At 30.8% G+C, this 12,549-nt stretch overlaps 1 protein-coding gene across 1 annotated transcript in view; it reads left to right on the top strand.

Annotated features, from left to right (window-relative positions):
• Positions 1 to 12,549, top strand: part of WDR70 (WD repeat domain 70) — a 295,974-nt gene that overhangs the window by 35,906 nt on the left and 247,519 nt on the right. The window contains 3 exon segments of the mRNA XM_074282629.1: positions 8,804 to 8,863; positions 10,812 to 10,884; positions 10,887 to 10,944. Of these exon segments, the coding sequence (XP_074138730.1) occupies positions 8,804 to 8,863; positions 10,812 to 10,884; positions 10,887 to 10,944 (191 nt within the window).

The following is a 12,549-nucleotide window of genomic DNA, read 5'->3' as shown; positions in this document are numbered from 1 at the left end:
CACTACATTGACCTGTTGATCTGAGTGCTGATGATTTAATTGTTGTCTTGCTTACTTTACCTTAAGTTCACTTATGTTCTGTATTTATTATTTTTTCTTTCAAAATTCCTCTGAACTTTTTTTTGTGATCTATATTTCAAATTAATTTCATTAAGTGTCCTTCAACATTATTATTGTGGTGCTAGGTATTCCATTATATTCATATTCTTCAGTTTTTTTCAGTTACTCTCCAGTCAGTGAATGGGTGGCCATTTTGCTTTGGGTTCTTTGCAACTACGTAAAAATAGAACTTCCTCTTCTTTGATTTGATTGTGGGTATTGTTCAGTAGTAGTATTTCTAGATCAAAGAATACATAATAAATTTTCTGATATGAATCTACATTGTTTTTCACAGGTCTAACACCTCTGCATTAGTGTTCATGTCCTTCCCAAATCTCTTTTGTAATTAACATTTTTGTCTGTTATTGTTCTTATCAATATGATTGATGGTGGAGTGGATCTTTAGAATTGTTTTCATTTATGTTTCTCTCAATATAGTTTGAAGAGGTTTTTTTTTTTTTGTTTGTTTTTTGAAGAGGCTCTATTTGACAGTTTGTGAGGTGAAGAAATAAGAATAAAAGATAATATCAAAGTTGAGAACGTGAGTAATGCAAAGTGCAAAGGGAAATTTGAAAGAGAGGTGGATTTTAATGGAAAAAGTTAATTTTTGTGGTGTGGTGATATGTCAATTTGATATGTGAATGAGACCAGCTTGACTATCCAATAAGCTGTTGGAGATATGTGACTGACTTTCAGGAGAAAAACCAGGACTGGAAATATCTCTATCTATTGACATCTCCATCCATACTTTGGGGCAGCTAAATGGCATAGTAGACAAGGCTTCATGCTGGGAGTCAAGAAGATCTGAATACAGCTTCACCTTTTAGACACCTGCTATCTTTGTTTCTCTGGGCAAATTGCTATTTGCCTCAGCTTTCCTATAAAGTAGGGTTAATAATAGTACCTACCTCATAAGGTTATTGTGAGAATCAAATGAAATGAATCAAATGAGAACCAAATGCAATAATAATTCTAAAAGTGTTTAGCACAGTACTGGGCACATAGTAAGCACTATATACATGTTAGCTATTATTATTCTTATTAGATATTTTTTTCAATTTTTAGTTATGATGTGACCTTTTTGTATCTAGATTTTATGTCATTTGTATGAGATCTCAACCTAAATCTAATTTCTTTTCTTCTGATATTCAATTTTCCTACTAATGAGTCTTTATCCTGCTAAACTGGGATCTTTTTGTCTACCTAACATTACAAACTAACTAGATTTGTTTACTTCATAATATTATTTATTAGGATTTAATGATGATTTATAGGGATTTAATTTTTATTCTGTAACTTGATTAAAGTTTCTATTTCAACAAATTTTTAAAATTGATTCTCTACAGTTTTCCAAATTCCATGATATTATTTATAAAAGTGTTAATTTTGTTTTCTTTTTGCTTATATTTATTCTCTTATTTTTCTTATTGCTATTGCAGGCATGTCTGTCATGATGGTAATAGGTATTCGTGTTTTATCCCTAATCTTAATGGAAAGGTTTTTAATTTTTCTCCCTTACAAAATGATATTTACTCTTAGTTTTTGATTAAGGGAATCAGCAAACTATAGCCCGAGGGCCAAATTTGGCCTCTTACCTGTTTTTACACAGACAATAAGTGAAGAACAAGAATGTTTTTTTTTTTTTTTTCATTTTAAATTGCAATTTAAATTTTATTTATAAATGTAAAATCTATTTGTAGCTGTTGGGCCATATAAAATAGGCAGCCAGCAGAATATGGTACATTTTCTCTTTTAGATGGTTACATACTATATTTTTTTAAAGTCCATTTATTCTTATGGTTTTTGTTAACATTGAAAATATTTTTGCTTGTTGATAGCTTGTCTTATTCTAAATGCATTTATTTTGTGCAAAACTTTTTAATTTTTTTGTTGCACAATTTCCTTTCTTTAAATCTTTTGTAATGATTTTTATTCTTATTTACTTATGAATTCTTTCCATAATTGTAGATGTGGGTCCAGATTTTATTTAGTTTACCAAATTTCTTTCTAGTTTTTCCAGCATTCTTTTAGAATAGGTATTCTTTCCTCTAGTAGAGTGTATCCTTGTATTTAGCAAAAATAAAATAAAATTTTAAAAAGGTAGCTACAGTATTGTACTTATATTCACTAGATTCTTAAAAACAAAACAAAACAAAAAACAATGCCAAAACGCAACAAGAACAATTAAAAAAACAAACAAACCTCCCCTACATTGGGTAGATTTTTTTGGAGGATCCTTAAATGTACAAGAAACACAAAAGCTGGATTGTCTTGTGGTGTATAGTGTTGGGAAAACTTCTGATTTCATTGAGATTATTGCTCCCATGAAGTACTGGAGAATAATTAGAGAGGTGCAGTAGAAATTTGATTTTTTTTTTTTTAAAGGAAAGTATTATTTTTAAAATTTCATTACAGTAGATACTGTACTTTGTGTCCTAGCCTTTTAACCTTGCCTATCCCCATTATTTCCTTCAAGACTAGGTGAAATCAGTTTTATTCCTTGTCTGTTTTGGCTCATAAGAATACATATGATATGATCTATATTTCAAATTAATTTCATTAAGTGTCCTTCAACATTTTTAGATTCATTTTAAGAAAATCTGGTATTTTATAGGCGTGAATATTCCTCCCTCCAATGTAGATCACAACCATTCTCCATCATTATGAATTTATTGTGAGCATATAGCTTTTGTGGCCAAAAAAACTTTTCAGTTTTCAGGTGATTTAGCTTTCTGACCTTTGTTGGAATAGTTCTTAAATGATAATACATTGCCATGATCATACTTGAGATTTTTTCTGTTTGAGAAGACTTGCCAGTATTTATATTCCTTTGGTATCAGTCTTTCAGAAACTTGGTTTGTCTTCACGCCATGATGAAGCATCCCAGTAGGATTATACAGTAATATTAGCTAGTGGTAACATTACATTGGAAACTGGTGGTAATGTAATAATAAGAATAGAAATAAACATAGCCCTTTCAAGTTTGCAAACTGCTGCTATAAATAATCTCATATGGACTGTGTTCAGAAGAAAGTAATAAAAAATTAAAATTTCTAAGAAAAAAATAATTAATTTGAGTTTTAAAATATCAAACACATCTAGTGAAAGTTAAGAAAAATTTCTAGATGCTTTCTTGTGTGGTGTCCTGCTTTCTAGAGCCTCCAAGTTGGGGTGACAAAATGTACCGTTGCTTTCTAGAGCCCCCACACCAAAGTGAATAAAATATACCTATACTAGTGGAGAAGTGATGAGGCGGGACTCCTGAGAATGGTGGGAAAATGGAGTCCATTTATTCCAAGGACTTTCCCCTTCTTATAATGTAACAAAAACAACACTGTGCACGTGGGATCGCATGAACAACTTGCTATTGTATGTAGAAACCTTGTATCACTCTTCCACCTGGTATCACTGTGCTTCAATCTCAACACAGGTTGTCACCACCCCCTGACTTCTCAGGAAGGCTAAGAGCTCTTAAGGGAGATAGGGAACTGAACCAGACATTGTTAGCAGGTTCCCTCTGGACTTAAGGGTCTTATACTTCACCCAGAATTTCCCCACTGTGACCCTCTACATTCTTGAAATTACTCATCAATGTTATGTCAGATACTTAAAAATGTACTTCTCCTTCACAACTTATAAGAAGGTTGTGAACGTAATTTATAGCTTGCCTGGAAAAATTGCTAATCATATTAGTAATAGAATTGAAACCAGTTGTGTGATTAAGGTTGGAAATTGTGTTTCCTTCCTGCAGTAATTTAGAGTAACCATAACATTTAAAATCTTTTTGTGTAATTTTTGAATGATTTGTTTTTGAGCTTAAATGAAGCCTGTAAGAACATTTAAAATATGTATATATTTTAAATTTCAGATTGTACATTTTTCTAACCTGTATCTTTCTATAACTTTCTATAACTTTTTTAATGTATATGAAAAGTATTTTAAATGAATATTTGAGAATAGAATGAATAGAACTGTAAATTCTTATTTTCATGTCCTCGAAGGCAAGGATTGTGAGTTGAACTTTGTATCTTCTGTAGAGCTCAGCCTTGTACTTTTCTTAGAGAAGGCATTTAATAAGTATTTGAATGAATTTCATTTTTGCATGCACTGATTTCTGTTAAGAACTGGAGAAGACAATATTCTTTAGTCTTTATTTGAAAGGATCATTCATCTAGAAATTTATATGGAGATGAAATCATTGTGGCTCTAAATCTTGGAGCCTTATTTATTTGTTTGTTTTTTTGGCAAGACGATTGAGGATAAGTGATTTGCCCAGGATCACACAGCTAGTGTCAAGTGTTTGAACTCAGATCCTCCTGACTCCAGGCTGTTGTTGGACCCTTATTTGAATCATTTCTCTCCTTTCAAATATTAGCCAGTCATTTGACAAATCTTACTACTGATCATTCCTGCTTAGTACTATTACCACTGATTTTCTTCTAAGCATTGAAACTTTTAAGTGGCACGTATTTTCCAACTACTTTGGCAGGATTTCAAGGTCCTCTTTATTTTATCTAACATTTCTTCCTACAACTCTTCATATTTATTTGCTCCTTTCAAGTCAATCATTTTATCCCTTAAGCAGAAGGATCTCATTTGAATAATTTAAAGAAATTGAATAAGAATTTGAATAAATTGAAAGAAAAAATTAGCTTATTATGTGCAAAGCACTCTATTACATGTTGGGGATACAAATAGAAAATCCAGACAGTCTCTGTTAGGTAGCATAGTGGGCAGATCCCAGGCTTAGTGTCAGACTGACCTGAGTTCAAATCCAGTCTCAGAAATTTACTAGCTATATAATCCTGGGCAAAGCACTTAAATTTCTATTTCTTTTATGTAAAATAAAAACCAAAATAAAATAATAGTACCTATCTCTTAGGATTGTTATAAGGATCACTTAAGAGAATATTTGTAAAGCACTTAGTTCTGGGCCTATCATTTACTAGATTCCCAACAAATGCTTATTTCTTTACATCTCCACTTTCCTCTCCCAAAAAACTGACATTTTTTTCTGGATCTAATTATGACATATGCTTACCTAAGGAAACTTTTCAAAATTAAGATGCATCTCTGAATAAATGCTTGCTGAATGAAAGACAGTGTCAATATTTCAGGAATTCCTGGGTGAGAGTTCAGCTTCTTTCTAGGAAAGTGAGAGTGTGTTATAAAAAATGACATTACTTGTCTGCCAGGTTCTGGAGAGCTGTAGGAGAACCTGGAGTTTCATAACATTCTGGCCTCTGTTTTTACTAGTCATATAGACTGTGCTGACATGAAAAAAAAAAATTGGTGTTTTTTGACACTTCATAAGAGAAGTATTTCATCATTTCCTGAAGAGGCTTTGGTAGACTAGTTTAAATGGCTTAGATTTTTACAAGAAGATGAGTGAAGAGTTTTAGATTTACCCCCAAATAAGCGAAACTTCCTTCTTAGTGAGAGTCTTTTGTACTAATCAATCCCTCTTTTTATTAACCCCCAATAATAAGTCTAAGGATTTATCATTAGTTGTCTGAGGGACTGCTTTATCAGATAAAAACACTAGATAGAAGAAAAAGGCAAATTTGATGTTTTGATCAAATTATTGAAATTTGGTTTATTTTATTCAAATCTTTGTCCCATAATATTTATAAAGCACTTAGCTGTGCATAGTGGCTGGTGTACAGGAGGTACTCCCTTGCTCCCTTCCTTTCTTCCTTCTTCCTAATGGTCACTGTTTTCTTCAGTTTCTTCAAATTTTCAGCTTTGGTTCAAGAATTGAGACTTGGTGCCAGTGCTAGATTCTAATTCTTCTTCTTTTTTTTTTTTTTTTTTTTTGGTGGGAGGGTGGGCTTTGCTTGGTCTTCAAAAAACATTAAAATTAAAAAAAAATATGCTTTCTTTCCCACCTCTTGCTGCCCCCTCCCATGAGAAATGAAGAAAAACAAAAACCCATTTACATTTATTTATAGTTCTCACACTGATCTTGTCAGAAAAAAAGCATCTGTTTTATTATGAGTCATTTGGAAGTGTAGTTTGCCATTGTATTGAAAAGAGTTCCTAAGCTATTCAGTGTTATTTATATTTACAATATTGTTATTATAGAAATTGTTTTGACCTCACTGTTATCAGCTCATACAAGTCTTTCTGGTTTTTCTCAAACCATTCCCTTTATTCATTTTCTATAGCACAATAGTATTTTATTACATTGATGTACTACCAAGGCTATATCAGCATGAAACTTCTCAGAGAAGGAAAGCTCCCCATTTTATACTTTTTAGATCCTGGTTGATATGAACCTTCTTCTAGACATTTCTTGGTAGGATTCTTACTGGGAACTTTTATGTCAGTGTGCATGTTTACTTTCCTATTTCTTTAGCTTTTGAACTTTATCCCAGAAAAGAGGTTTTGATTTTAAAATTTGAATTCCTTGTGAAGATTGAAATCAGATGGAATCTTTCACAGTATACAAGATATGTATAGTAGCTTTACTTATTGTTAGGGATAGAGTAAAGAGCCTGAAAAAAGACCCTTTGTTGATATTGGAAGCAAACAGATAATTTTTTTTTCCACTTTAAAGTTCCATTACTTGTTATGGATTCTGGTAATAAAAAGATTCATTGAAGTCTTGTGCTTTATTATGTCCCTGGGCCAGCCAATCTTAAAAATATATGAATGGTTTCACAAATTTTACAACAAGACATATTTCAAAAAAATCCTGAGTTCTGGAAAAAGAATAGTCACAATTAGCTAAATATATAAAAACACTTTTTAAGAGCTGGATTATTATTTTAGGTGATTTTGTTATGCCAGTTATGTTTACTTTTCATGACTTATGTCTTACATGTTTTACAACAACACTGATTTTAAGCATAAACATTTATTTTCTAACAAATACTGAGTTGATCTATGTTGTCAGATTTTTTACTCTTTAAAATGTTGATTACATCTATACACAAATATATATCTAAGTACATATGTATTTATATGTATTCATATGCATGTTCTGTATTTAAATGAAATATTCTTCAATCTGATTTTCTGTTATTTGTGGAGTTTTGAAAGAACTCCATGGGAGAAGACAAAATGTAATAGTTTGTTCATGTTTCTTCTATCTATTGCTTACAAATTTATTGCTTTACTGTCATTCCTGATAATTAAGTGGAATGGATGGCCCAGATAATTTAGAATAGAAGATTTAAATTTGTCTTATGAAAATATGCTTGAACTTGAAGCTGAAGTTAAAACTCAGGAGAAGATGGAAAAATGTCTAGTTTTTCATCTTCCCATTCTGTTCTTACCTTATTGGTCAAGTCCTTTCTTTATATCTTCTCAGGTCTATGTTAGTGATCGACTGAGTCAGTCTTTTATATAGTAAATGCAGAGCAATCTTTTTTCTCTTATCTTGGTGCTTCCTACCTTTCTTTAGGTAAGAAGGTAATCATTTTCAGTTCCTATTTCATTAGAAAAGATTCATTATGTCAGTAAAGCATAGCAAAAACTAATGCAGTATGTTGTTATTTAACAATAAACAGAGAGCAAAGCATATTCTTATAGTATTAACTATTCACAGTGAAATAATAAATGATATTCTTACAATTACATATAGATGTCATTTAAAATCATCCTATAAAAAGAAGCTTTACCTAGTTGATCATAGAGTTTAATGTACTGGGGCGGGGGCGGGGGGAAGTAATACTTTTGTGCTTCAGCTGCTGAGTCCGTGGATGTTTTTAGTGAAATAGAGTTGTTTAGAGAAACGAAAGATAACTGTATGTGTTGGACTAGATTTGTTTCAACATCCTCTTTTATGTTAAGCAAAGTCAGACTTAAGAAAGACTACTAGTAATAGTGGAGCCAGGGGTCCCTGGTGTTATTCTGCTTTATCAATCTACCTCCACTATTATATCAATCTCTATATCATTTGCCATTCATATTGGACAAATAATATTTTAAAAATTATTATTGCTAATTTTCTTGTTCATTTTTTGTGGCAGCGTTAGCCACTTTGTGTAGTCATAGTACAAAGTCTTATTTTGCCTGGGTTGAAAACAGTTCAGAAAATGTGCTGTGTGTTGTGCTTATCTTTTATATTTGTAATTTCTTCAAATTTTAAAAATTGAGTTTTGTTTTTTTTTCTTTGTTATTTGCTGATAGTAGTCCTAATGATAATTTTCATATAACATGTCTAAGAAGTCACTGATTAATTTTTTCTTTTGAAACTATTCCTGAAAGTCATTTCTCCTTTATTCTGTGTTTGAAACTGCTTTCCTTTTCTAATATTATTAAATCACAAAGCTTTTGTGTATAAAAAAAGTTATTTTTAGTTTCTTTTGTTCTCTTAAAAAATAGAAAATAAGTTCATTAGAATTTAGATTGAATTATTTAGATAAATTATAATGAGAAGTCTTTCCACAAATAGTGGGTTGTTGAAGGGGATTATGTGTTTAGAGAATTTTAAAAAATGTATAATGCATTCTCTTCTGCCTGTGTTAATGAATTATAGTTCTGCCTCTAAGTGGAGAGATCAGTCTCACAGTTTCTTTTATTTTCAAATCTATTAAAGTATTGATAAAAATTATTTGGGATTGAAGTTTTAATTTTATCTTATATTTTATACTATTGTTTTGGATTACCTGCTTGGTTTGAAAAACAAAACGAAACAAAACATTGTTTTGTTATTGATCTTCAAATTCACTCATAAAATGTAATTTTCTCATTTTAGAACCCTGTCAAAAAAATTCCTGATTCTCATGAAATCACTCTGCAACATGGCAGTAAAACAGTTAAGTTTTTTTTTTTTTTCTTTGCTGGTGAAAATATGATAAAGCAATTTTAAAATTTGGTAAAGACAAGTTATATGACTTACGTTGCAAAAATGATAAATGTTAAAGGAGTTAAAAGATAGACATGTTTGTATATCATGAAATTCTGCCCTTGCTATGAAATAGTCCTTGCTTATTATTTTAAAATAGTAACACTTGCTTTTGTCATTGCTATTGTTGCCTTTAAAGCCTAGTTTGTATTCTGCAACATGAAACACTAAGACTGGAAACTAAAAAAATATATTTATTTTTAATGGGAAAATATTCTGATGTTCTTGACACTTAACTAATATTAAAAGATAAGCTTTTATACTTTCATAGAATTAGTATTTAAGATGAAGAATGGATAGTTTGTCACTCATGACACTATACATTTGAGATCTATGTTTTTCAGTATTTTGACAATTTATTAACACAATCATATTTCTTAGTTATGTGAAGCTAATTACAAATTTATGATTAACTATTTCATTGTAAAATTTAAATAACATAGTAAATGAATATGAAAGAACATTCAGAAAAATGAATAATAAAAAAACATAAGCAATACTGTTTTTCTTATTTTTTTCTAGTTACCCATCTCATTTTTTGGGTTGATTTTATTTTATATTGTTACATATTTAAAAGATATGTAGATTTAATCAATGTGCATAATTTTTCTGATTTTTTTCATTTACATTACATTTTGTATATGTTTCAGTATTTCTTAATATGAAATATAAATATACTTTGTATTGTCCAAATGATATGTAGGTTTGATGTTGGGACAAAATAGGCATTTGTGAAACAATAAACATTTAACAGATAAATGCAGCAAGGATACACTGATATTTGTTTTCTCTGATTGCAGTTAACTGCCCCCTCTCTTAGCTGGTTAGTCATGAGGTTATAGTGACTTAAATGATATTTGGCACCAACCAGATTTGAGAGGCATGGAACCCCTATGACTTGGGCTTTTTCTTGGCCCTACACAAGTGCACTGAAGAAGTTGGGACCAATTTGATTTTATCAAGGGAGGAAGAGAATCCACTAGGGAAACAAGGATTTTAGGAAATTATATTGGGGGGGTGTGCTTGGGAATGCATCAGTTAACTGCTGCCATATGAAGAGTCACTTTTAGGATCAGACTTGTTTTAATGGCTACTATTATAAAGAATTAATGAGCTTAGGATATGATATTTCCAAAAGCAAAAGAATGAGACTTACGACAAGAAAAACAGAGTATAATTCAATAAGGGAAAAAAGTATCTTTAATGAAGTTGAGAACTTTCAAGCCTCCCTGATGAAACAGAGTAAAAAAAATTGGGTATACCAACACAGGTATCAAAAGAAGCATAGAAAGTTAAACATGAACAAAAAAATTTTAAGAAACCAACAAAGAATAAAATATTTGCATTCCAATATGGAGACATACATAGATTCCTTCAGAATTCTATCATAACCTGGGGGCATAGAGAAAGTTTAATTATACAGAAGAACCAGGAAGATTCTGTTACATTTTGTTTGTCTTAAAAAAAAAAAAGGAAAAGAAAGGGAAGTAGAATTTACTGGGAGGAAGAGAGGAAGAGAAAGAGAAGAATGGGAAAAATGATCTCACATTGAAGGGTTGTACAAGTAGTTTATGCAATAAGGAAGTGGGTTCAAAAGAAAGAATACATCCAAAGACTTCATAATCAATTAGCAGATGTTTAGGAAGTACTTGTTATATACCAGGTGCCATGCTAGTGGTAGGAATGTAAATCCAAAGAATGAAATAATCCTTGTAACAATAATTGAATATATGTTAAATGAAGAAATCATTCTCTTTTATTTATTTATTTATTTTTTTAAGGAACATGTTATAGCTTATGAAGATGGGCTGTAATTGATCATCTTTAATTATTTTTGCATGTCTTTTCTTTCCTCTAGGTTTCTGCTTTAGGTCTGGACCCTTCCGGTGCCCGTTTGGTAACAGGAGGATTTGATTATGATGTTAAATTTTGGATTTTGCAGGGATGGATGCTTCCCTTCAAGCTTTCCGATCTCTTCAACCTTGTGATTGGTATGTATTGAAATGACTGTTTTTTCTTTATATTTGAAGTCACATTCTCTAATAACTCAAATTTAAATAATTCTCAGTTATTTATCAGTATTTTTATATTTATCATGAGTCTTTTGGAATTGTGATTGGTTATTGTATTGATCAGAATTATTAAGTTTTTCATTATTGTTATTGTACGAAATGTTACCCTGTTCTGCTTATTTTATTTGGCATCAGTTTGTAAAAGTTTTCCCAGGTTTTTTCTGAAACCAACCCCTTCATCATTTCTTATACCACAATTGTATTTCCTCATATTCATCTACCATTATTTGTTTAGCTATTTTCAATTGATGAGCATCTTCTCAGTTTCCAATTCTTTGGCATTATCAAAAAAACTGTTATAAACATTTTTGTACACAAGTCCTTTTCTTCTTTCTCCTGATCTCTTTTAGGGTGTTTATAGGAGTATTCCTAGATCAAAAAAAAAATTTAAAAAAAAAAAAAATATATATATATATATATATATATATACAGCTTCACCCACAATGTGTAAAAGTACCTTTTTTCTTACAGCCCTCCAGGATGTCATTTTCCTTTTTTCTAACTTTGTTAAAGATGGGTATGAGTTAGTACCTCAAAGTTGTTTTTATTTGCATTTCTCTAATTATTAGTGATTGAGTATTTTTTCATATTATTGATAGCTTGGATTTCTTCCTTTGAAAATGCCTATTTATATGCTTTTTGTCCAATTATTAATTAGAGAATGGCCCTTTTTCTTGTAAAATTGACTCAATTTCTTAGATATTTTTAGAAATGAAATCTTTATCAGAGTAAATTGCTATGGATTTTTTTTCCCCTTTTCTTGTTTCTAATTTTAGCTGAGTTGGTTTTGTTTGTGTACTTTTTACTTGTATGTAATAAAAATCGTTTATTACATCACCTGTTGACCTCTCTGCCTCTTGCTTACTCATGAGCTTTTCCTTTATTCATATTCTGACAGGTAAATTTCTCTCATGTTCCACTAATGTGTTTATGATACCAGCTTCCTAAAACATACCTTTAAACTATTTTGATCTTCTTTTGGTATAGGTTTAGAAGTATTATAGTTTCTGCCATTCTACTTTTTTTTTTCTTCCTGAGGCAATTGGGGTTAAGTGACTTGCCCAGGGTCACATAGCTATGAAGTGTTAAGTGTCTGAGGCCAGATTTGAACTCAGGTCCCCCTGACTTCAGGACTGGTGCTCTATCCACTGCACCATATGGCTGATCCTCTGCCATTCTACTTTACAGCTTTTCCAACAGATTTCGTTGAATAACAAGTTCTTATCCCAATACCTAGGATCTTTGGTTTTATCAAACATTAGTTACTATGCTTATTTGCTTTTGTATATTTCATACATAATCTTTTCTAGTGATTAACTTTTCTTTATTTCCTATTATGATTTGCATTGTAATATTAATTTTTTTTCGTCCTGTTTTGTTTGTTTGGGAGAATTCTGATCCTTAGGTTTTCTTTACACATTCTGTTTTTGAGATTTTTTTTTTTTTTTTGTTTTGCTTATATAGTGAACATGTTTTCTTTGAATGCTATTTATTGCTTTTTGCTTTTCTTCTAGATTGTTTTTT

This window comes from Sminthopsis crassicaudata, chromosome 1 (genome assembly GCF_048593235.1).
Source record: "Sminthopsis crassicaudata isolate SCR6 chromosome 1, ASM4859323v1, whole genome shotgun sequence".
Lineage (NCBI taxonomy): Eukaryota > Metazoa > Chordata > Mammalia > Dasyuromorphia > Dasyuridae > Sminthopsis > Sminthopsis crassicaudata.
Note: the sequence above shows the minus strand (reverse complement) of the source record. Positions and strands in the feature narration are given on the sequence as shown.